Source organism: Micromys minutus (genome assembly GCF_963924665.1).
Source record: "Micromys minutus genome assembly, chromosome: 2".
In the NCBI taxonomy this organism is placed as follows: domain Eukaryota; kingdom Metazoa; phylum Chordata; class Mammalia; order Rodentia; family Muridae; genus Micromys; species Micromys minutus.
In genome coordinates, this window is record NC_137971.1 from 27562838 (window position 1) to 27588621 (window position 25784).

The 25784-nt window shown below is 43.7% G+C and overlaps 1 protein-coding gene across 2 annotated transcripts in view; it reads right to left on the reverse strand.

The window, feature by feature from the left end:
- Nucleotides 1-25784, reverse strand: part of PAPSS2 (3'-phosphoadenosine 5'-phosphosulfate synthase 2) — a 65516-nt gene that overhangs the window by 11704 nt on the left and 28028 nt on the right. For both annotated transcript variants that reach the window (XM_080911589.1, XM_080911590.1), the window contains exons 2-7: nt 16891-17005; nt 13437-13672; nt 12333-12471; nt 11313-11431; nt 11051-11164; nt 8998-9109 (exon numbers count right to left, since the gene is read on the reverse strand). In XM_080911589.1, coding sequence (XP_080767715.1) covers nt 8998-9109; nt 11051-11164; nt 11313-11431; nt 12333-12471; nt 13437-13672; nt 16891-17005 — 835 coding nt within the window. The remainder of the gene's footprint in view (nt 1-8997; nt 9110-11050; nt 11165-11312; nt 11432-12332; nt 12472-13436; nt 13673-16890; nt 17006-25784) is intronic.

The following is a 25784-nucleotide window of genomic DNA, read 5'->3' on the forward strand; positions in this document are numbered from 1 at the left end:
CACCCATACATGTATAATAAAAATAAATACATCTTCAAAAAGAACACAGAAATGTTACAAAGCCATTTACTAGACTTACCTAAACATGTGCTTTCTCTAGAGAGTAAGGCCTTCTCGCCTCTTCGAGTTTCTCAATTTAACAGAAATGTGGTGGAAGCTAGCTGCTCTAAATCCTCTGTATATAACAGAAGCCATATCTTCATAACATGTCAACAGCTTTGGAAACACCAGACATAAGCACTGGCAGTTGGCTTTCTCTGCTGATGTGGTTGGGCCATGGTACCCAGACATTTGAGCAAATATTTCCAGTGTTGTGTGGATTTTACTTTTAGGTGCTATTTACACTTAAATCAGTGGGTCTCATCTAATCTCTGAAGACCCATTTCCCCAGAAGAGGCAGTTCAGGTAGCAAAATGATCTTGCACTGAAATTGCATCTCTCCCTGGCCTTTCAGATTTCAAACCTGCGAGGCTCCATAATCATGTGAGCCAACAGAAATGTGCAAGTACAAGCACGTATACACTCTTCCCCATCTCCCTCCCCCTTCCTCCCCTTCCCCCCCCAGTTGTTTCTCTGGAGAACACTGATAAATACATATATAGCTTTTTAAAATTTAGAGTATTAGTTTCCCTGTCTCAAAGCAAACAGACAAAAAAAAAAAATGTAGCATGCTGCAGAGATGTCAGCAATTAAGAGCACATCCTGCTCTTGCAGAGGACCCACTTACAATGCCAATGTCTCCAGCTCCAGGTAATCAGATGCCTCTGGCTTCTGTGGCCTACTGTACTCATGTGTACATGCTCACACATAGACACATAATTTAAATAGACATTTAAAATATGCAAATCCATAGAGGTCTTACACTATAGACACTGTAGGGGTGTGCGTATGTGTGTGTATATTTGGTATATTTGTGTATGTGTGTATTCATGTGTGTGTACGTGTGTATATGTATGTGGGTATATGTGTGTGTGTTTCTGTATGTATATTTGTTTGTTTGTATTAGTGAAGCTGTAGATTGTTAAATCTACCAGGCGTTTTACATGCAGGGCAAGCAGGGTGCCACTGAGGTACAAATCAAACAATTTTATGTGTCATGTGAGCGAATAAGAGGGTTTAAAATTTTCGAGGTTTATTTTGTTGTTTTGTTTTCAGGAAAGAGTTTCTTGTAGCCCAGGCTGCCCTAGAACTAACAGGCAAGGATGACCTTGACCTGCTGATAGATCTTCTTAAGTACTGAGAACACAGGCCTGTGTCACCAGGCCCAGCTCAGGGTTTGCTGTTGTTTAAATATTAATGGTGTAGTAACCATGCCTGCTTGTAAGCCCAGGATTGGAGGGCAGAGATAGAATGGATGATCAGGACTTCAGAGCATCCTGGACTATAATAGTGAGTTTGAGGCTATCCTGGACTATCTGAGTCTGTTTCAAGTTCCACTCCCACCCACCCCCCAAAAATAAGTATGAACATTTTGAGGGATTTTTAAATAAAATGGTTAAAAAGATGCAATTGCTTTCCAGTTTGAAACTTAAAACACTGGTCCTCATTTCTTAATGATGCCAGGTATTATGAAGATTATGACCGCTTCCCTTTGGGACGCATGCACAATGCTCTAACTATTCTGTCTCTCTCGACTGTGCTTACAGATAAAAAAACAAGGACCTTGGTCTGATGTATAACACGAAAGACTCAGAGAGAGATCAGAGTTTGGAAGAGAATGGGAGGGCAGACCAAAGAGGAAACCCTCCAGGGGCAGAGAGTACAGTTACTTTATTTGTGGGTTTGAGAAAATGTAAGTTAATGGAGTCCCAAGATGTAAGTTACTGTAGAATGCTTCTGACAGGCAAAGATCTGTGCTGTTTTTGTGTGGGACATAAAACTCTTTAGCAGCTACGAAACCCAGCTGCAGGCTTACCGCTTTGTCCTCCCCAACCCTTCCAAGTTAGCAAGACCCAAAAGAACATCACAGGTACCAACGGCAACTGGCAGCAACACAGACTCTGAGTCTGCCATAAAACCCTGCAGTACAAAGTAGAGCCTTTACTTGCAAACTCAAAGTGGGGCTTTTGAAAAACAAGGTAGCAGTGTGTACTTTCCCAGGTTGCCAGGGAAACACATGCTGTAAAGTACATATTAACAGAAGTCTGTGATGAACCACAGCTTAGTCTGCCAGGAAAGGGGAAGTTAACAAAGAGCAACATAGTCAGGGGTGCTCCAGTCCTAAGGGGAAACCATGCTGTCTGTGGGTGGCCTACTGAGGACCACTGAGAGAGAGACCACCATGCTCTATTCTGATTTATACAGGCTTGATTAGATGGAAGGAAAGCAAAGGTCAAAGGGAGTATCGGGAAGCCTGGCCCTGCCTGAAGCACGCCAGCAACATTGATGTCCCAAGGACCCTCGTTTTCCAGCTGCCTAGTGCTTAGTGAGCACCCACAGTGATGCGGAACTCTTCCTCTTCTCAACATAAGACTCACCTGTGGTCTCCTATGGACAGGACCACTGCTAAGTAATAAACCCAACTGCTCCCATAGGCCCTGGACTGCAAAGCTGTGTGGACATGGGTGTGCTTAATGTGAATCCCTATCTTCTTCCTCTGCTCTTGGCTTTTTGTTTACATGTATGTATGTATGTATGTATGTATATGTATGTATGTATGTATGTATGTTTGTTTGTTTGTGGCATTAAGTTGGGATTGAATACAGGTGCTTCATACACAGGAGGCAAGTGTTCTACCTTAATTACAGCCCCAGCCTTTCTTTTACATTGTTTTTAAAGACTTCCCTTTATGTATCTGTGCATGGTATGGGCAGGTGAGTGCAAGTGTTCATGGTCGCCGGAGGCATTCATTGGGTTTCCCTGGAGCTAGAGTTACAGATGGTTGTGAGATGCCCAACATGGGCTCTAGGAATCCAATCCTTGTCCTCTGTAAGAGCTGAACATGCTCTTAACCATTGAATCTCGTCCACAACCTCTTCTCTACATAAAATCAAAACAACTTATTTCTTAATTTTATGTACATGTGTGTTTTGCCTGCAGGTATGTCTGTATATCATGTATGTGCAGTGCCCATGGAAGCCAGATAAGGGAGTCAGCTTCCTTGGAACTGGAGTAACAGACGGTTGTGAGCTTCCACGTGGTTGCTAGGAACCAAGTCTTGGTCCTTTGTAAGAGCTGCAAGTGCACTGACCCACCTCTCCAGGCCCTCTAGTTATTCTTTCTTTCTTTCTTTTGCTTGTTTTGTTTTTTAATACATAAACCTATGCTACAGCTGAGCTATGCTGAGCATCCTCGGTGGGCTCAAACATTCCTTGAGCCTTGACCTTTCCCTTCATGTGTTTCAGCCCTGCTGAGAGTTGCCTGGATTGTTTCATTACGCTTTATCTCATTTTTGGAAGAGTATTGTTGCTTTAACCATAGGAAACCCAACCGATAATTTCCTGTCTAGTTGAATAGTTTTTCTTTTGCTCTAAACAATGACCAGGTCTTTTCTCTTTACCGTCGTAGATCTGGTTATTGGTTGCATAGACATGTTCTTTCCAAAAAATAAAATGAACCTTTATTGCATAATTTGGCTTTTTAAAGGAAAAAATAATAAGAATGATCTCTAAGACAAATGATATGTTTGGAATTTTACCTCATTCTGGTACAATGTAGAAATTTATAGTCCCGGTAAGTGTATATTTATTTTCAGTTCTATAACCACCAATTACGATAACTTACAATTAAGTCCATGCATAATCAGACTTGCAAACAAACAAAGGAATGATCGTACACAGTCCAACCAGATACGTTTACTTTAAATTCAATCTAAAACAGATTTCTTCACTAACTAAAATGGTTTTGTAAGTGTGACAAAAAATTTTAATTTCAAATTTCTGAAACTAAAAGGGAACCAGAACTCATTAAATGATCATAAATTCAAAAGAACTCAGGAACAAAGTGTGCAATGGTAACTTAGAAACCTGTTTGCTAATGTCAGCCAAACTCAACACTACAAATATAATAGTTTCATCGGACCCAGAAGTTTCCTGTTGTTTGTTCTTGAATAAGCAGAACAGTGTGGTAGGATTTTACTGTAACTGGTTGGATTGTGAACTGAGCAATTCCAACTGGTTAATTGGGATTTTTAAAAATTATACCCTTAATAATTAAAAAAATTAATGTGACATATCTAATTACAATAATTTAACTACTTGGAAAATGAAGTACATACCACGGAGGGCCATGCCTAGAGAAATATAAACACAAGAGACATGTTTTCAGCTCTCCACCAGGATACTCTTGAAGTAACAATGTCAAGGAACAAATTCCTATTATGACACTTCACATATGCAATATGCACATATTTTCAGTTCCTTCTTATGCTATTTTTAAAAACAAGCACATGACACCAAACATATGCTAATGCCATTTTGTGCAGTATTATTCAGTGCACTCTAAAAACATTGTTCAACAGATTATCTGTTTGAAATACTTATAACACATGTTAGTCACGCTTTTAATTTCAGCAATCCTGCTAAATGGTTTCCAAACCAGGCTTTTGGAGAAAGTGTAGACAGAAACAACTGTAGAATGTGGAAGCCCCGAGGTTTAGAGGACCTGACAGCGTGCCCAGGAAAATAAACACAAGTGTCGGGATCATTGGAACCTGTGTTTGAATGCAAGCTTCGGGTGAGATTTCTGCCCTTTGTAACGTTTCCTACTTTATAAAACATCTTCACCCGGGTTAAATAGGATAACCTGCCTCAACTGTAGTCATGGGTGCTTGACAAGTACTAGTGGTACTTCCCTGCCCTAGCTGATGAGAACTTTAAAGAATGGAGTTCCTTTACCGCAACACACAACAGCATGTGGGGCATTTATGCTAGGAGGGCCTGTGACCACCCTGAAACTGTATTTCCAGTGAGAGAGAAAGAAAGAGAAGACACTGAGGTGAAAATAGAAACCCATAAATACCGCAAGCACGGTTGCTTTGCAGGGACTTGGTTTTTGTTCTATTACATTTTCCTTTCATTTTGTATTAAGTAGATTGAGCTATAGTTTTAGACTCAGGGTGAAATGTGAGTCTTTTAGAAAATTAAAACTAACAAAACACTTCATAGGAGGCAGAGTGAGAATGGTATCTGTTACTTGCAGATTGCAAGTAACCAAGAGATTCACAGTTGTAGCCATGTGGCTGTGTGGCTGTGGCTACACAACTATTTCAGTGTCGGTGATGGTGACTCAACCCTTCAGGAACTGTCAAAGATAAAGTAACATCTGTATGGATGATACCTTGTCATGCCTTCTGAGATATATCTATATTTCTATCTCTCTCTCTCTCTCTCTCTGTGTGTGTGTGTGTGTGACTTTCTGGAGCTTAGGTGTTTCTCAGTTTAAAAGCCTTCACACCAGGCACCAGCTTCAAGGAGACTATGGCACAGGAAGTGTCGTGGACTCAAACAGCCTCCCTCACATGCCACAGCCTGGGCAATTCAGAGTGCATTGATTTAAAGTGATGTATGTGGCAAGAAGACACTTCTGCCATTGGGCCAGTGCAGAGAATCTGTCCTACCTGCTCTACAAGCTCTCTCTTTTCAGGACCTTTCTGTCCACAGAAGCTGGAGGAAGCCTGGTGTGTGCATGCTCAGTAAGAAGCTGTTGCTAGCTAGTGACCTTATGTGAGGGGACTCAAGCTGATACGGCTTCAGATGAGCCACTTGAGGTCTCTGTAGCAGGGGTTCATGTATGTTCATAGCTAACAATTATGGAACTTTACTATTGCATGGAACACTTTTCTTGAACACTCAACATCCCAGGGAGGTGGGTACCATCGTTATTCTCACCACCATGTAGGTCAGCTCACAGCTGATTACTGACAGATACATCCAGAACAGTTTGGCATCACAGTTCCACTCTTATCCACTATTACATCCTACCTCTAGCTAGGCTAAAACTAAACCAAGACACAGAGAGTCTAATATCCATGATATCTTTGTTCAGTACAAAGAATTGAACCCATGGCCTCACCAGCTAGGCGAGTGTGCTACAAGAGACTATGTCTCTGGCCCTGTTTCCCTGTTTTATTTTGAGGTAGGGTCTCACTATCTTGTTGAGGCTGTCTTTGAACGTGTGATCTTCCTCCTTTATCCTCCAAATTGGCTTGAATTATAGGCCTGTGCCCTCTAATTTTTTTTTATTTTAATTTTAAGAAATTCTGCCTTATGTGTATGAGTCTTTTACCTGCAGGTATGTGCAACACATGTGTGCAGTACCCACGAAGGTCAGAAGAGGGCATTAGATTCCCTAGAACTGGAGTTACAGATGGGTTTGGGCTGCTAGGAAATGGATCCTTTGGAAGTCAGTTGTATTAACCACTGAGCTCACTGTGCTGTCTGTTTTTATCAGTTAATTTTGATAAAAGCTTCGAGGGCTTTGGGAGCTGTACTGGCTGGTTTTGTATCAACTTGACACAAGCTGGAGTGATCACAGAGAAAGGAGCCTCCCTTAAGAAAATGCTTCCATAAGACCCAGCTGTAAGGCATTTTCTCAACTAGTGATCAAGGAGGGAGGGCCCAGCCCATTGTGGTGGTGTCATCCCTGAACTGGTAGACCTCGGTTCTATAAGAAAGCAGGCTGAGCAAGCCAGGGGAAGCAAGCCAGTAAGTGACATCCCTCCATGGCCTCTGCATCAGCTCCTGCTTCTTGACCTATTTGAGTTTCAGTCCTGACTTCCTTTGGTGATGAACAGCAGATAAACCCTTTCATCCCCAACTTGCTTCTTGGTCATGATGTTTTGTGCAGGAATAGAAACCCTAAGACAGAAGCCATGAAGATCTTTCAATCTTGGGCTACGTAAGTGCAGTAACTCCAGCTTTAGAGTACTTGCAGAGACACATCCATCAGAGAATTTCTTTAAGAATAAAGTGAGTTTCATAGAAAGTTCCAGAAATGGCCTGCATGAGGTTATGGAAACTGCATAAACCTCCAGCCTTGAAGATAGTCTTTAACATAGCTGTGCTGGGGCCTTGGGATAGAGCAACCCATGTGGGATTGGAAAGTATTGACGTAAAGCATAAGAAACCTCCTAAGGAGTCCTCATCTGAGGCTGACACCAAGGGAGGGAGTGTTTTCCTATTCACGGGCACTGGTGCTGGGAACTTTGGTGTCTGAATGACTGTTGAACACAGAGGTCCATACAAGAAGTAGCACGTAGTTTTGGACTGGATATGGAATCCCCAGGGATTCCAACAAACACTTGGGTTTAGGTTTTGGAAAGAACTGAGATTGAGCAAGCAGGGAGGGGCTTGGAACCTGGGGACTCTAGTAGTAATGGCAGAGTGATCGGGTTAGGGGCCTCAAGGGAAACAGAAAGGAAACAAGATGGAGATGCTATGAGAGAAAGTGGAGAGCCATTGCTCAAATCATTCAGAAGGGTTATCTCCATCTGGAAGTCTTCATCTTTTGGAGTCACAGACTCTCTTAAGGATCTAGCAAAAGCCACCCCATCAACCCAGGAACATTTCCTTTCATTCTTTTCTCCAAACAGAGGACATAAGATGCCTTTTCTTCTTCCCTACAGTTCAGGATCTCAGGCCAAGGACCCTTTACCTCACTGACCCCAGCAGCCCTATCTGCCATTCCGGCATCATTTTTTTTTTTTCTTTCTGGAGCAATTCTCGTACAAAACACTCTTTGAAATGAATTCTCTTCTCTCAGTGTGGTTTCCCTGTGGTCACAGCTCCAACCTGGATGTTCACTCATAGTTAACCTCTCTGACATGGCTGGCAGCTGAGTCTAGTGTGTCTTTGATGCAGCCGTGTTTAGCATGTGTCAAAAACAAGATGTCAGGATAAATGTTGTATGTCCTTGTTTGGGTATTCCAACCTTAATGTAGCCCATTGGAAAGGACACCCAGAGAGCAGCCTGGTGTAAGGGGTAACAGGAGTGTTGACTGTGGTCATGGGCATCACATATAAGCTTTAAAATGTGACAAGTCATTGATTCTGAGCTCAATGGCCTCTGAGAAGTGGCTAATTTCTAGGGATTTTATATCTGCTATGACAAGCTAGGCTTAAATACAGTGTGCTTTTGGAATGGTACTTAATCTCAGAGACAAAGGCTTCAGGTTGTGTTGCATGCTTAGTTACAGCAGAGGGATAAAGGTGTGTTATGGTCAGTCTTAGAATTCTGCTTCTAGGTCATTCCCTAGGCAGCAGCCTAAGTCCTGGAGTATCTTTTCAAAGAGCATCTGATTTGGTCTTTTCTTCCCATAGACCTAAAGCCTTGCCTAGCATACACATACAGTGTGACTCTAAAGAACTTCTTCCCCACCTGGCAGTTCCCCCCCACCATGGTCTTGAAATAGAAAATTCATGTCTGAGGACCTCAGGGGACTCAAGGAAGGAAATTCTTAGAGAACAGCCTGGAATTCTAAATAGCACTTGCTTCCGACCTGGGCCAGGTCAGTGTTTTTCCAAAGTCATTATTAGCCTGTGGCCTGGAAGTTACCATCATATTCCCTTGTCAGGATTCAGAGGAAGAAACTGTCTTCATCTGTCATGTGAGGGTTCGAGCACTGACAACTCAGCAACCACCAAGGAAAGCAGGGACAGGGCTGTGCCAGACACCATGGGATGGGAGCAATATGGAGGAAAGGATGTCCTTGTGAGTCAGTCACCTTGTGAGGTCACTGTGATGGAGCCTAAAATGCTCCCAAATGGTGCTTCTGAATATCAGACCCAGCGAAGAACAGGGGAATCCAGAGCTGTAATGGTTTCTTGGCTTTGTACAAGTAAAGCCTTCCTTTCTCAGCAACTTGGCTTTAAATAATAAATTCTTTGAGAATGAAAAACAAAAATCCTAAAAATAGAAACAGATGTAATAAAAGCCACACACGGTAAACAATCGAAATACTGCTGCACTGGGATCTTCAACCCAGAGGTGAGTGGTCCTGTCCACGTGCAAACTTGTATCTCTCATGGGATGAGCTGTAAGAGACAAGGTAAGACATACCGTCCAGCAGAGTATCGAAATGCAGAGTTTGCAAGTACTCCTTCTCCCGCATAAAGCCTTTGAGGGGAGTGGCCCAGCCTTCACTCAGAATCTGCACCCACTGCAGATCCAGCTGGAAAACATAGAAAACAAGGGGGTATCCATCAGGAATCTCTCTGCCTTCAGGCCCCAGGGTAGGTCTCCTGCTCTTTGACTCGGTGGGAGGGTGAAGGAAAAATGTGTTCTAAGTGGTCCCCCATGAACCTCTCATTCAGGAGCCAACTATGTGTATACAAGGCTAGACCTCTCCTATAAAAGAACAATCACATGACTCTAAATTGAGATTATTTAAGTATTTTTATCTGTAACTTTCCATAATGTGTAACAGAATTAAAAGTTCACTGTTTTGTTTTGTTTTGTTTTTTGTCCCCTTACAAAATATTGTCCTTTTTCATTAGATTCACTTACTGGTCACTTGACTGGCTTGAGCGAGTCACTGACTTTAGGATAATAAAGTCAGTGTCATCATGGTATGAAAACCTGTTAAGCTCTGGCCACTGAGAGTCACGAAGCCCTTCTCCTTTTGTTCCCCAGTTGGGACCAATTTACCAACTCTACAAGGCAATGTATGGTCAAAACACATAGGATGATAAAGGCTCACCTCATCTTCTTGGTCGCCCTCGAAGCTCTATGGACTGTTTTAAAACTCAGCACGCAGGTTACTGCTCTGAACCATTTTCTGTCATCTCTATGACCTGAAGAACCACTCATTAGATCTGAAGGTCTCTGCCCCTCAGACTGACCATTCTGTTTCTCTCACAGCACTTGCTTTGATGTGCTCACCTGTCTGCCCTGAGTGTGTGGGCACTTGGGTTGATTTTACAAAATCAAGGTTCTCCATTCATAAATCATTTGTGAGGTCGTAATGACCAAAAGCAAGTACCCTGTTAGCCTGTCTCATTAAATCTCCAAATTTATAATGAATTTAAAAATAGCAAAAGAGACTTGACCATCTTTATGCACAAGTAAAACTGATCCGTAAAAATGCTATAGGTGGTTATCTAGGGTTGCATCTCTCATCTTCCAGCCAATGAAATCAATGCAACTGGCTGCCTCTGTCTTTCCTCAGGTTAGAGTCTTCCTGGTGTGGAACAGGTGCAATCTGCAAAGGAAGCTTCTGGAAGAACTACTTGTTCTTACTCACCGTGTATTTTATAGTCTCCAACCTTGGCCTTGGTTTCCCATATGGCTGTGCATCTCAGATATAGGTCTCTGAGATCATACTGTTGATGACTGCTTTGCCCAAGAAGGTGTGCATAGAACACGTCATGGGTGTGAGCTGACTGTAGCTATAAGCTTTCTCAAAAGACTTGTCTTTGACCTGTTGGTTATTTTATTCTTGCCTGTCATTTTACAGAGGTGAAAATCAGTTCTAGCCCCAAGATCCTGTTCTTCACAGTAAGAACTTTGCATCTGTAGTGGCATCCAGCCAGGGCCAGCGCCCTTCCCGGAGGTTTCATGGATGTGCACAGATCATAGACAGACACACAGCAGAAAAGCTCTTACTGTTCTAGATTACTGTTTTCCCCCTTGTATTCTTCCACAACTGCCTACAAAGCATTCATATTCTGCATAAACCTTCTCAGCCAGTGCTAACAAACGACCCCTGGCATCTTGCCTCTATTTAGCACAAATGGAGGTGTTCGAGAGCTGTGCAAATTGTCCTATGCAAATGTGGTTGCTGCTTCTTCCATCAGCTTCCCTCCCTGGCCTTTGTGAGCTGTTTCCTCAGAGACGAGGTGAAGGGGTGGGGAAGGTCTTCATACACTCACCTTTGCTCAATATTTCTTATGGCCGAAGAAACTGTAAGGCCTGCAAAGTGGCTCAGTGCACCAAGCCTCCTGATAACTTGAGTTCAATTCCCATACATGGTGAAAGGAAGAAGGAAGCTGACTACCACATGTTGTTCTCACTCCACACACACACACACCCCGTAGTTTTAAAAAGGAATTGTAAAATAGCTTATGTTTGATACTAAGAAGCCTGAGTCTCTGACCCTTCTGTATTCTCTTACCTTGGTAATTGGTAGTGACGGGAGAGTCTCTGCCTCAGCTCGGATTTGATCAATTTTGTTTTCTGGCACAAAGAGTTCATGGATACCTTTGATGGTAGTGTGGGGTACAATGTTCTGCAGGGAAATAGGGTTGACAATAGTTACAAATGAGATTGGTAAGGGGACGGGTTTTAATAAAGGAACTCAGGTTATCTTTAAATACACACGCATGAGTGTGCACAGACACACACACTGCACACAGGAGCAAGAACCACCTTCCTACCTGCTCTTGCAAAAGCTCCACCACCTGCTGCACACAGTCGCTTACTGAAGACAAGTTGGTTTTCAGCACACACTCTGGAGTTTCGGGTTTCTCATAATCAGAATCGATGCCTGTAAACCCTGCCGAGGATAAGATAGAAATCACGCCTGTGCCCGGGGAAGAATGCAGTCAACCAATGACGCACAGCATAGAATGCAGTAATGTGAGAATGTGATTTATGACTAAAAAGTCCATCCTTGAACCCTAGCTGTAAATAAGAAAGACACAGCTGTATTTTCAGTATGGAAAGCCTCTTGCTGACATCTGGCAGAAACTAAGCCTTTCTCTGCTGATTAGAATACGAAAGGAAAGGAAGGAGGAAATTCAATGAGACCCATTCCTAAATCTGTTTGCATGTATCTTCTTTCTGTGAACCTCACTCCTTCTGCTTCAGGTGACAATTCTTCAAAGATAATCCCCAAGTTTTAATAAGGCCATAGCCTTCGAAAGTGTGTGCTTTCTGCAGCCAGGACAGAGTGTGTAGCCTCAGACAGATTTCCAAAGACAGAATCAGAAGACTGGCAGGCCGTAGCTGTCAGAGGGGCAGCTAGCTACTTTCGTAATGTTGCTGGCTGGTTTTGTGTCAACTTGACACAAGCTGGAGTGATCACAGAGAAAGGAGCCTCAGTTGGGGAAATGCCTCCATGAGATCCAGCTGTAAGGCATTTTCTCAACTAGTGATCAAGGTGGGGGGAGGGCCAGCCCATTGTGGGTGGTGCCATCCCTGGGCTGGTAGACCTGGGTTCTATAAGAAAGCAAGCTGAGCAAGCCATGGGAAGCAAGCCAGTAAGTAACATCCCTCCATGGCCTCTGCATCTTCTGCTTCCTGACCTGCTTGAGTTCCAGTCCTGACTTCCTCTGGTGATGAACAGCAACATGGAAGTGTAAGCTGAATAAACCCTTTCCTCCCCAGCTTGAATAAACCCTTTCCTCCCCAGCTTGCTCCTTGGTCGTGATGCGTGTGCAGGAACAGACTCGTACCTTTAATCTCTCCTGCTCGGGCTCGTTTGTACAGTCCTTTTACGTCCCGGCTTTCACAGATATTTAACGGCGCATCTACAAAGATCTCAAAGAATGGGAGTCCAGCTGATTCGTGGATTTTTCGGGCATTCTCACGATCCTGAAAGATTGTGTGTTTAAAAATATCAAAAGAGCGTGGGAGTGGAGGGGGGTGCCCACAAACCCAGCACCAGGGAAGTAGAAGCAGGATCAAAAGATTCAAAGATAGCCTGGAGGGGAGGCAGGCCTGAGCGAGGCTGATACTTGCCAGGTTTTTTTTTTTTTTTTCTTTTTTTCTTTTTTTGTACAAAATGCGCTAGGAGCCTTGTATCAGACAAAGGTTTTGACACCATACTTTTGGGTTCTGCAGCCTCCAGTGTCATGAGTCAAATAAACCTCTAATCTTTATAAATCATCACGTCTGGCATTTTGTTATAAGGGAAAATGGACTAGGGCAAAATTACTTAATGAGATTCTTCAGCAAAACACAGTGTACTCTTGAAGTTCATACCCTTGGGGTAAAATGAGATATGTGTCTGGCAGAGGCCTTTCAGCAAGCCCAGAATGTCCCTCTCTAAGCACACTGCCTGAAGACCTTCCAGAGGGAGCTAGCTGCAGAACACAACTCCCCCTTAGCAGGGCTGAGCTCTTAACACAGGAAGGCTTTGCTAACAAAGTCCTGCTTTAGACCAGAGCAGGGATATCCCGGTGAGCGCTGTCCCCTTCCTCTAAGCCCACAGAAGTCAGTGTGGGCTGCTCCGTTTGGGGCAGCTAAACATTCTTGTTCAGACCATTGAAATTACATGCTGTGGAGTTCTTGCTCAACTCTTTCAACTCTGACCACGTGTCCCTGGTGGCTGTCACCCATAACAGCTTCATGTCAACTGGGGGCACTGGCTTCTGGCAGTGAGGCAACTCTTTACATAACCGACAGAGGAAATGAGAGGACGGGAGAGGAGAGGGGGAGTGGGTGGGAAAGTGAAGGTTTAGTGGCTCTCTGATCTGCCCTGCCCCAATGGCCGAGGGCCACAGCTCAGGGAGGACATGAGCAAGCCAGCAGCTCCTGCCCTGCACCAAATCTTTTACCTTTGCAAATGGGGAGATAAAGCTGGTAATGCAAACCAGGCCAGCATCAGCAAAGAGCTTGGCCACCTCTGCAATCCGACGGATATTCTCTTCTCGGTCCCCGGCCGAGAAGCCCAGGTTCTTGTTGAGGCCATGACGGACATTGTCCCCATCCAGGGAGTAACACGGGATGGCATGAGATACAAGGTACTCCTCCAGAGCGAAGCTTATGGTTGTTTTGCCAGCACCAGAGAGACCTGTTGGGAACGGGCAAGGCAGACTTAGGATGAAAAGTGAGCAAGTCAGGAGTAGTGGCGCATGCCTGGAATCCCAGTGCTGCGGAGGTGAAGGCAGGGTGATCAGGAGTTTGGGGCTGCTCTTTTGTTTTTTTTGTTTTGTTTTGGTTTTTGTTTTGTTTTGTTTTGTTTTTGTAGCAAATTTGGTTTGCAAATAGGGAGACCTGGGGTCATGGTCCATGTGCAGTTTTGTCTGCTAACATCTTAAAGATGGTCAAAGCTGTGAAGACAGCCACCTTACCTGTTCGGGTCGCACTTAGAGGAGTCAGGGAGTGGCACCCAGAAGACTAACAAGCCCTACAGATCCCACTGAACACCCTCCAGACATTAGACCCACCTGCTGCCCTTTGGCTGCCAGAGTTCCCCAAAATGACTGTTAAGACACAGAGATGGCCACGCTGGCCAAGACTGAGGAGTTCTGAGCTCTTAGGTGCATGTGCACTTTGAAAGGCACTTCGTGCGTTTCTATGCAAACGGAGTCAAGACACAGTGTCTACTATAGCCTAGGCATGGTTAGGCCTCGATATAATTTTCTAGGTAAGGAGAACATGAGGGGGGAGGGGAAGAGACAGAGAGAGAGACAGACAGAGACAGATACACAGAGAGAGAGAGAGACAGAGGTGTGTGTGTGTGGGAGAGAGGGGGGGTGTGGGGGGAGAGAAAGTGAGACAGAGAAAGTGAGGGGGGGGGAGTGCACAAATTATCTAAGGGTTCTAAGATGCAAGGCCACTGTCACACAGAATTCAATGTGAAAATTAGAAAACTGGGAGAGAAAGAGAAAAAAAAAAGGAAAAAAAGAAAAGCCTAGAGAAGAAGTTAGCGTGTGTGCTCCAGCCTGTGTGCATGTATGTACATATAAAATGTAGCAATAACAATGACTGTATGAAATTCCTAGGCAAATAGATGGAACTAGAGAATATCACCCTGAGTGAGGTAACCCAGTCACAAAAGAACAGACATAACATGCAGTCACTGATGATTGGATACTAGCCCCAGAAAGCTCTGAACACCCCAGAAACAACCCACAGGCCATATGAAGCTCAGAAAGAAGGAAGGCCAAAATGTGGAAGCCTCAGTCCTTCTTAGAAAAAAAATAAGTGTATAGCATCCTCTCAGAGTGTGGTACACCTAGACCTTAAATCACTAATAATTCAAGAGCTAAGAATGCAGCCTTGTGGCAATCCTTGGTATTTAAAAATCATTATGTTTAATCTTTACACACCAAGAAAACTTCAACTATTTCCATGTTACATTTTGTTTTACATGTACCTTATGCTCATTGAAACTAGTAAGTTTTCAATGCATACTATCAAACCTTTAAAAAAAATCAAGTACTGACAAAATATATTCATATAGTTTTATGCAAAAATGCTTTTAGAATCTGTACCTTTATCTGTTTTTTAAAATAAAGTTATTTAATAATAATAATAAAAAAGTAACAACAAATCTGGGACAACCTCGAGAAAGGAAACAGGAAGAGGGAAGGGAGAAACTCTGCAGAAGAAAGTAAGTAGCCCCTCCCTAGGTTTCAGTCTCATTTTAAAGCCACACTCTTGACTCTGATGGGGGAACACTGAAGATGTGACCATGGAAGGTCCTGGGAGTCTTTACCAAGTCACCACAGTTTCTTTTAAATAGATCTCAGGAGCAGGTTCCTCTGGGAATTTGTGTCAGCTCGCAGGTAATGAAAAATAGGAACCTTGACTCTTGGGCGTGTCCTCTTGCATCAGAATAATGAAATTAAATTTCCTTCCATTTGCCCCAGATGTTGGAGAACAAAGGCCACCTCAGTCCCCATGCAGCTAGGCATTGGCTATCCTCTGGGACACGCTGTAGGCCGGCTGTATTGAGGCTGTATTTCACTTACCCCCACCTACAACGCCCAGGAGTCAGGGTCCAATATGCACTAGCACTTTAAGTACTAGGGTATTGGGCTCAGAGAGGAGCAGACAGGAGCCTCAGGAATACACATGTATCTGCTAAAAACTCCATCTCCCAGGGAGAGCTAGGGGAATACTGCAGGCATCCCACCAGGCAAATCTGTCATATTGGCACTCGGGGCTCCAAGAGTATAGTCTGGTCTGGTTAGAGGAGGAGGAAGTTGTTTTGATGCAAATCCCAGCTGTAAATAAAACCAGGAAACCACCAGCACCAGGAAAAAAAAATCAAGATTAGCAAGAAAACAAAAACCAACAAAGCAACCTGTGTGTGTGTACCACAGCCCCAGAGCCCCAGCACTGCAAGACTAAATAAACTGGCTCGGCCAGTCTGGCTTCACAGTAAAACCTCTTCTCATAAACAGTGCAAGTCAACAATAGCAACTCCCAGAAAACGAGCAGGAGAAATTGCAGTGCCACATTCCCCCTAGCTGCTCTCAGGCTAGACCTTCTCCGGAGTGAGCAGAAGACAGGGCACTGGTCGCTCACAGCCCAAATAAACGTGCTTTCGTTTCTGGGCCCCTCCCTTTTCTGGAAAGTCCTGTGAACCTGGGTTTCCTTTTCTAAACCCCGGCGCTGCCAGCTGTGTCTATCAGGTTAGGACTCAGACCTGGGCTATCAGGGGTCTTAATTCCTAATGGCAAGTTCATTGATAATCTCTAGCTTTGGAACTTGTGGATCAAAAGGACAAAGAAAGGGGACACTCACGGGGTCATCTCAGAGACAGAAAGTTGTTTCTACAGGCAAAAGACAACCCATGGCCAAGATGAGATGTTTTTAGCAATCTTTCTCACATAGATTCTTAACTTTGTTAATGGAATAGGCCTCCAGAACATCAAGACACCGGAAAACTAGCCCTAAACATCCGTAATATTCCCTGTCAAATTAGGAGAAGCCCATTCGTCATGGTAGGAAATTTGTTTAGGGGTGAACAGGAGAAGCTCCTTAGGGTCACAAACTGCTTGCCTCATCTCGTGCTGCCAAAGAAGGGTAACTGACAGCTGGTGGCCTCTCTCAGCCTGTCAGACCCCAGTTCTCACCAGTAGCGGAGTGACAGCCAACAGCCAGGTGTCTACATGGCACTCCACGCTTTCAAAGGTTCAAATAAACACCAAGTTCCTTATAATCACGTCACACGTCAGGTTTCGATTTGAAAAAATGGTTCCTTGAAACTCCGTGTGTGTGTGTGTGTGTGTGTGTGTGTGTGTGTGTGTGTGTGTGTGTATACACATGTGCTTATACCTGTTAGCCACACAGTACATCCTCGGAATCCTCCCCTGGTTCCAACCACCTGTCCTCTCTTGTTCCTGCTCACATGATGGGCCTGGTAGACCACATTGGTGGATTTTTGCTGGTCCTACAAAACAAGATAAGATGGAGCATAATATTTGATTAATAAAATGTGCATGCTTTACATGGAACATATACACTCATTTTAACTTTAAATTGCACAGTTGCAGTATACAACAGTGTCTATAAAACATTTTTGGAAAAGTCCCGTCTTCCTCTCCCAGTATTTGAACTTTCTTTATCCCACTCATTTATCTACACATAAGCCAGGAGAATTTTTGTTTCCCCAATACAATTAATTTAGAAGTACTGTATAATATCAAATTAATTCATACAGCACAATCTGCTATATAAGCAATAGAATTATGGCTCCAGCCTTCCCTAGTTGCACCTCCTTTTCCAGAGCAAGAAAACAGATTACCAGTTATTAATTTTACTAGTTTAGAGACAAACCCCGTCTCTAAACCTCCATGCTCCTTTCTGACTTTTCAGATTAGACTCTTTAGATGGTGTCATAGCTCTGATTCCATGGCCATTAAAATTGGGTACTATCTATAGGAGGTGGAGGGAAAAGTCTACCTATAAAAGTATGGTCTCCTCATAGTCTGTGGGCTTACATACAGGGCAGCCAAATACTTCTGCAGCAAGGGGAATTCTAGTGGGGCTGGTTGACCCATCCTGTCAGGAGTCAGGTGACATGGTAAATGCTTAATAAAGTCTAAACCAGATGTGATAGCTCACACCTGCTATTTCAGCACTTTGGGGGATGAGGCAGGAGGGTTTCCTGGAATTTGAGGACAGCCTGGGCAATATTACTGACTTTCAGATCATCCTGCACTATTGTGTATAATGCCTCACAAAGAAAAGAAAACAAACCATCAAGGCTCCTCCCTGATCAGCCATGCTCAGAGTTTGGTCTCTAAGCACACTGGACACTGCCTCAATAGAACTAAACTTTGTGCTTTCTCTACTTTCCCAAGGTCAGCATGTGAACATTGTAACTTTTCAAGACACCAACAGAAATTAAAATGTACCAATTCACACACCATACATCTGCATTTGTGTTATGATGACACCAGCCTAGCCCGGAAACAGCCTATCAGATCTTTATCATAAATTCTGATCGGGACTGTGGGTTGATGCCTACGTGCAGGTGAGGGCAGACACAAGATAAGGCAAGGCCTGTGATTGGGTAGTGAAAAAGAAAGGCGGGCTAAGAATTTTAGAGACCGGAGACCATAGAGAGAGGAGGAGGAAGATGGAGGAAGAGAAGGACAACCCAGGTTTGTGTGGCTTTAAATAGCCACAGGTAGCTATGAATATCTTAAAAGGGACGGATTATTACAGGACAATTTGTCTTATCTAGGTAGGAAGTTTATATCAATATCAACTGGCTCTGAGTTTATTATGTAGACGTTTTATGGAGTGAGAATTTACTGATATAAATCTGATTGATAAATTACAAGACTCTAGAGTTTTGATTTTGCCGGGTGACAGGGATTTGTGACAGCTAACCCCAAGATGGGTGGTCGTTGCATGGGGTTGGCGTGGCAGCAACCACCATGGGAATTAGATGGGTGGTCACTCTGGGGCCAGCCATGGTGGTGAGATCACTGTTGGGGCCAGAGAGTAGCTGGGGCTAGTGTGGCTGGTGCCTTGTTACATTTTTAAATATGTGCTGCTTCACAGGAGGTACAATGTTTGATGAATAATAAAAGAAAGAATAAGTGATCTAGCAAGTACAGTTTAGTGTGGAATTTTATAAAATATAACCTAGTAAATCAACAGACTTTGGACTACCCATATATGTCTGTGATGTAGTCATTTCTGAACTGTAAAAACTATCCTCTCAGTGTCTCTGTCTCCCCATCTCTGTCTCTCTGTGTATGGGATGTATTCATAGGTAAAGGACAGAGACCAATGTTGAGTGTGTTCCTCTATTACTTTCTGCCTCATTTGTTGAGATAATAATGTCTCCCACTGAACCTAGAGCTCAGGAGCCAGGATAAACTGAACTCTCCTGTATTAGTCTCCCTACCCCTGAGCTGTAAGTGCTCTTACATCCATCTTTTAATTTTCATTCTCTTATTTACTCTTTGAGAATTTCATACATGTATGAAATTAAATATCAGATCCACCTCCTCCAACTACCCTCAATTTCCCCCAATATATCCCCTTCCAACGTAAAGTATTTTATCTATCTATCTATCTATCTATCTATCTATCTATCTATCTATCTATCTATCTATCTATTCCAATTCATTCAATTCAGCTGCTCATATGGACATGGGTATGGGACCATCCACACAGAGGAGAATGATTCTTTTCCCTTAGCACTTGTTGAAAGCGCCTCAGTTAGAGGTGGGCTCTTGTGAACCTTTCCTCCTGCTTTGTTCCCATATCGGCTGCCTTGGTCCTGGACAGGTAACCAGGGTGGCTGTGAGTTCATGAGTACAACAGCCATGTCTGGAAGACACATGTCTCCTCCCAGTCCTCCATCATTTGTCCTCCCAGTCCTCCATCATCTGTCCCCTAGTCCTCCCGCACTTCATTATTCCTGCCTCCTTTTGGCAGTGTTTCCTGAGACTTGGCAAGTGGTCCCCAGTTTTTCAGTGTTGGTGCTGGGGATCCAAACTTTGTTCCTCAAGTTTGCATGACAAGCACTTTACCCATGAGCCACCTCCATGAGCTGAACATACATTCAGAATGGAGAAAGCATCATTGTTTTTGAGCAAGTCCCAGAGGACCCTAGAAAACTCTGGATGACATGGGGCAGGATTTATAGGCACAGCAAATCAAGTTCCCCTTTTCTGTGTCTCCCTTTTGTCATATTAAGTAACCACACAGAGAAACAAAGATTTATTTCAAGCTGTACCCCAATACTGGTCAGCTAAATGATTTACAACTACCCCCACCAAGCTAATGGAGCCACCTCCCACCCCATCCCATGATATTTGCATATTATTATTGATCTGGCTCTTTGGGCTTCAGAGTGTTTTCTTATGGTGTCTTCTTGGACCCTCTCCTCTGGCTAATCTCTTTATTCTCCTGACAGATCCTGACAGAAATATCCACCCCCCCCCCCCAGTATTTCTGCCTTCCTTGCCCATGGCTGGCAGATGTCCTACCCTATTCTCTCTTCTGCCCAGCCATTGGGAGATCAACATTTATTGACAAGGCAGAGAATCAATGGTAAGAATTGTTTACACAAACCCCAGCCAGCCAGGAGAGTTTTGGTACAAGCATTATAATGTTGAGTCGGTAGAAACAAGATATGAGGGAAGAGAAATCAGCATTTGAAAAACACAAGGATAACCTTTACACAGTACACAAAAACATCATGCCTACAGCCTTCACAAACTAAAAAGCCGAAAGGGACTATGGGTAGAGCTATCTGGGGGGGGGAGGGTGACAGGGACAATGAAAGGAATGTGTTCTGTCAATACCCAAAAGCCACCCAAACATGGTGCTGCTGGCTAGTATTCAATGCAGACCCCAGCACAAGTGGCTGCAGACATTGGATTGTAACCATTCACTTCAAAGGCCAGAAGGAAGGAGGAGCCTCCTCAAGAACCTTGAAGTGATCAAAATGGTGGAGTACCCCACTGGGAGCAGGCCTGCAAATGTGGCAGAGTTTACCTCCGTGGGAAGTTGACAGAAAAACAACAGTGTTTGAGGTGGGCAAAAGGAGGTGGTCCCAGGACCCAGGGTGAGAGAGGGGGTGTCAGCCAAAACCTGGAAGACCCGGGTAGATACAGTCTCAGAACACTATGGACTAGACAGGGTCGTACGAGAGGGAACACCAGTCACTATAATTCAAAGACAGCGTTTGCATCCCCTTACTCCATCTTTGCTATGTCCTAAACTGAGATCACCACGTCTAAATGGTCAGGACTGGAAGGCTCGTCGTGAGCTCCTTCATTGACTCTTTTGGCTCCTACTCTGTGCGAAGACAATCCTAGGTACTAAGGTAGCAGAGTCCTTGACATCAATTTGGGTAGAAAGACGACTGAAAAAAAAAAAAATAGAAGTATCTCTACTTCCCTAAGGAGAGAAGAACACGTGGATATGATTGTCATCAGTAATAATAATGAAAAAGATACATACCCCTGATGAAAACCCAGGTCAAATAGCCGAAGGGTTACAAAGTGGAAAACTATTCAGATCCCCAAATGAATGCACGGCTGATATGTTCAACATCAGTGGATGAACGGCCTTATGCCAACTCCAGTAAGTCTTATAGAAAATAATGTCGGTGTGATTCTATTAATAGGAAGCCACAAAACAAAATGGGGGAAAACAAATCAGCTGCGCTAGAACAGCAGCTGCCCGTGGTGACTACAGTGCTTCTGTATTGATGAAGGCTTGGTGCGTCTTTATGTTTTCTTCACTGAAGGCACACTTAGGTGTGCATTTCTTTCTTTCTTTTTTTTTTTATTTCTGGTTTTGTGTTTTTATTGGGGTTTATCATGGCAGGAGCTGCCACCATAAGGTATGCCCCTCCCACCAAGCAGGTCCGTCCTATCCTCCTGCACCTTCTGGGACTTTTTCTTTTTCTTTGTGCAGCTGGCAGCAGCCTCGGGGCTCCTTGGAAATTTTCCTTTTCTTCTTAGGGGTGGGGCTTGCTGCCTCTTCTGGTTCCCTGGCCATTTCCTCCTTAGGTGAGGGTTTCTTTCTCTTAGGAACACTTATGCTGCTGGTGGCCATTTCTTTAAGATCACTGGCCAACTCCTCCTTGGGAAAGGCTTTCTTTTTCTTGGTTTTAGGCAAAGAGACAGGTGGGTCTTCCATTCCATTTTCCTGTATGGTCTCCTGGGGTTCTTTCAGCTTTTTCTTCTTCTTAGGTTTTTCATGTGTCTCCTCACACTCTTCAGGAGTACTACTGTTCTCCGGAGATGCCAGGGCCAGTGCACCCAGTCGCTTCTTTTCCTTCTTCAAGCATTTCTTCTGCTTTTCCAGCTTTCTGGCTATTTCAGTAGCCGCTTCCTCTGCCTGAACCACAGCTTCTTTCATGACACCCAGATTCTTCCGTGGAATCTCTCCAGTCTCATAGAAAGACAGCCGCTCCTCAACTTGTTCCCGGAGTTTTCCCCCAAATACACTTGTGTCGACCTCAGAGAAGCAATCAGTTCTTGAGGCAATAAAGCATTTGTTTGCTAGGTATCGGGAGATACGGCCTTTGTTCTTTGCAGCTGCTCGGCCAGTGAAGGTGGAATGAAAAATGAGTCCATATTTTGGTGTGTTACCCCTTGTCTTCAGGGCTCTGGAAACTTGGTTCCTTTATGCTGGGCCCTGGGAACTACTCAGACACCAGGACTGGCCATAGCAGAGGTCTGTAGAGGTCAGGTAGCCATGGTAAGCCATCACTGTAAAGGGTATGCATTTCATGAGACGTAAAATTTACTAGCTGTGTATTTTAAAAGGCCAGGGAACAGAAATCATGTAAGATTTCAGACAGAGGAACCCCTTCCTGGATGCTAATGTGTTTATGGAAGATGACATCGCTTCCAACCACAGGGTCTTAGGCTACAGTGTCCTGGCTACCTGTGCAAGGAGCCCCCAAGTTCACTCTGTCTCTTTCTGGCTATTTTTTTTTTCTTGGCAGGTGGTCAGAAATCCAGAAACAGCTCACATTCTGTTAATCTTCTGTGGGAACGCCGACATGAAACCAATACTGTCTCCAGGAGCTTTCCATTCCAAACCAGCTAGTCTCTCATTGGCTGTGTCTGTTCATTCATTTAATTAGCAGTGGTGGCGCTTGAACCAAGAGCCTCACACCTGCTGGTTAAGTGCCCTCCAGTTCAGCTGAGATTGCCAGCCCTTTAGAAAGTGGCTTTGAAGCTTGCTGTGCAGTCTGTCATGGCTTAGAACTTGTTATTCCCCTCACCAGTAGCTGGGATTACTGACACGTGCCACCACCACATACCTGGCTTTTAAAAAGGAGAATTAAAAACATTCTCCTTTATATATATATATATATATATATATATATATATATATATGTATGTATGTATGTATGTATGTATGTATGTATCTGTGTATGTGTGTGTGCATACTTGTCTGTACTGGCACCACATGCATGTAATGCTGGAAGGCCAGAAGAGGGCACTAGATCCCCTGGAACTGAAATTAAAGGTAGGAAACCCTTTAATTTATGTAGGTGTTGGTTGGGAGCTGAACCCAGAACCTCTGCCAGAGCACCCAGTGCTCTGAACCACAGAGCCATCTCTCAGCTCCTATAGCTGTGTTTTAATCATGATATATATATATATATATATACACACACACATATATATACACATACACATATACCTATATATATATATATACACATATACCTATATATATACACATATACCTATATATATATATACACACCTATATATATATATATATATATATATATTTTTTTTTTTTTTTTTTTTTTCACTATAGCAAAGTTTAAGCAAAAATATTTTCCAGTGAGCAGGTACTGAGTTCTTTTGGTTCAGCAAAACATTTTGCTTATTTCAAAATCAATCTTAATGTTCTACAAAGGCAATTAACTAACATAGAGCAGATGTTTGGATATTTGAACTGCAGAGGGGTGGGTGGCCAAAAGGCCTCCTTTCTCACCGGAAGCCTTGCTGTTCTGTGATGAGCATGTGGTGTTCCAAGCTTTGGAAAGACAATCTCTGGCTGGAAAAGGATCTTCTCTACAGTTCTGTAAAACACACACACACATACACACACACACACACACACACACACACACTCGAAGGGAGCCGCTCCTTGTGTATTCAGGGAACTTAGCTTGCCCTAGACACCTGCCTAATGCTGTCACTTGGCTGGTGACATACTTTTATATTGGGTCTCAGAGAAAAGTCTTTCAAAATCCCTGCCAAGAAAATTTTCTTTCAATGAGAGAGAGAGAAAAAAAAAAAAAAAAAAAAAAAAAAAGGTTGAACCAGAACCGAGCAAACCTGGATTGGAAACTGGCTTCAGAGTCTCCTTGTGCTGTGACCCACAGTGAGTTATTAACTACTGCAAACTTTCATCCACTTCCCTGAACAATGAGATGCTTCCCTCCTGTGATTGATAGTTAGCTAAGATAATTATTTAAATAAAATAGCGAGAACCATGTGGAGACATGGTGATAGTCTAAATTATCCAGGTTCAGGAGAGTCTGGGGTGTAAGTTCTCTCTGGGGCAGGTCTGAGATTCTTGATCTCATCAGACAGAAGATAAGAGCACATCTTATATGGAATCATGAATTTCCACAGATGACCAGGATTGTGGCTGTTCTTGCAGGTCTGATTACAAAAGCTCACCTAGAAAGCACTGACCCATCCCGATTTAAGGGCACCTCGTTTTGCCCAGTGTACGGTCCTTGTTTGGGCTCTCTTGGAGTAACACTTTGTTACAGGAAGAAGAGGAGGCCTTTGCCCAAGGTCAACTTCATGAGCTCTTCAGAATTCAGGTCACATCACACAACCTAGGTGCCCCGTCCCTCTACGGACACTCCCCTTCCTCCCATTGGTGGTGCAGAAAAAGGAGAGAAGACAAACTTCTGAACTTAGGGCGAGGAGCCCTGGGTGGTGGCAGAGCAGGGCAGAGAGTAACCTGGCGGAAAGACTTCGGGGTATTTCTGGTGGAGTGGGCAGTCCCAGAGCCAAGCCAGCATCATAGGTGGCTCCCAAAGGGGAGGACGCCATGGAATGGGACATCCAGAAACTGCGACTAAGTTTCCTAGTGTAGAAAAAGCAGAGAGTTCACCGAGTTCTCACCTCACCACAGCTCACCCTGCACAGTGCAAACAAGCCCATGGCATCCCTGGAAACCACCCACTGACTTTTAAGCTTGACCCGCACAAGTTTCACCACACTGTTGTCGCTCTCTTGCTGGTATGTGTTCGGTGGGAAAATTTTTCTGAGAACGTGGAAGCTTCCTTCGGACTTTTCTCTGCTACACCTTGGCTTTAAAGAAGCTCTACAATCATAATGCGGGGAAATGTGATTCTTCCTCAAAACTGTTCGCAGCAACGCTATTTGAGTCGTAAAATCAGAATCCACAAATAGACTCTTGAATTAACGCGATGAAGGCGCCTCTGGGTGACGTCAGTGCGTTTCCACCCGAAACTGAGACATGCCATAGGTTCAAATGGGAGTTTGCAGAGTAGCTTTGGTTTCCGTTTTTAAGTTATTTTTATTTGTGTCTAGGTGTATATATGCACATGTGTGTGGGTGCCCCTGAAGGCCGAAGAAAGGTGGGACCTCTGAAAGAGCAGCAAGGGCTCTTCAACACTGAACCATCTCCCCAGCTCTTTTAAACTCACATTTTAAACTTATCTATAAGGCTACAGAGAACAGAAAGTCTGAACACTCAACAATGAAATGCTAGTCGGAATCATCTTGAGGTTTAGGAATTTTGAAAATCGTCTTCCTTCTTATTTCTATATTCTGATTTTTCAGCATTAAATTTGGAAGTAATATGTTATTTTTTAAAATATAAAGATTTTGTAACCAGAAAAATATGATGCACCCAGGGATTTCTGATATGCAGGGAAAAGCAAGTTCTGAGGTTACAAATAACAGAACAATCGCCAACCCAAAGCAATCGCTAAGCAAACCCACAGCTGATAACCCTGACACCTTAGGAGCCAAGTCCTGAATAGTGAGTCCTTCTAACAGGCTGGGAGTGCTGGGAGGCTATTTGCCCCCAGCTTTTGAACTGTGACCAGAGATGAGAACCTCTCTTTACAAATTCTCCTTAGTAAGCTATTCACCTTTACCTTCAGAGACTTTGTTTACTTTGTCACCCTTGGGGACTTCACCCAAAGCATGCTAACTATGGAGGAGTTAGGGGAA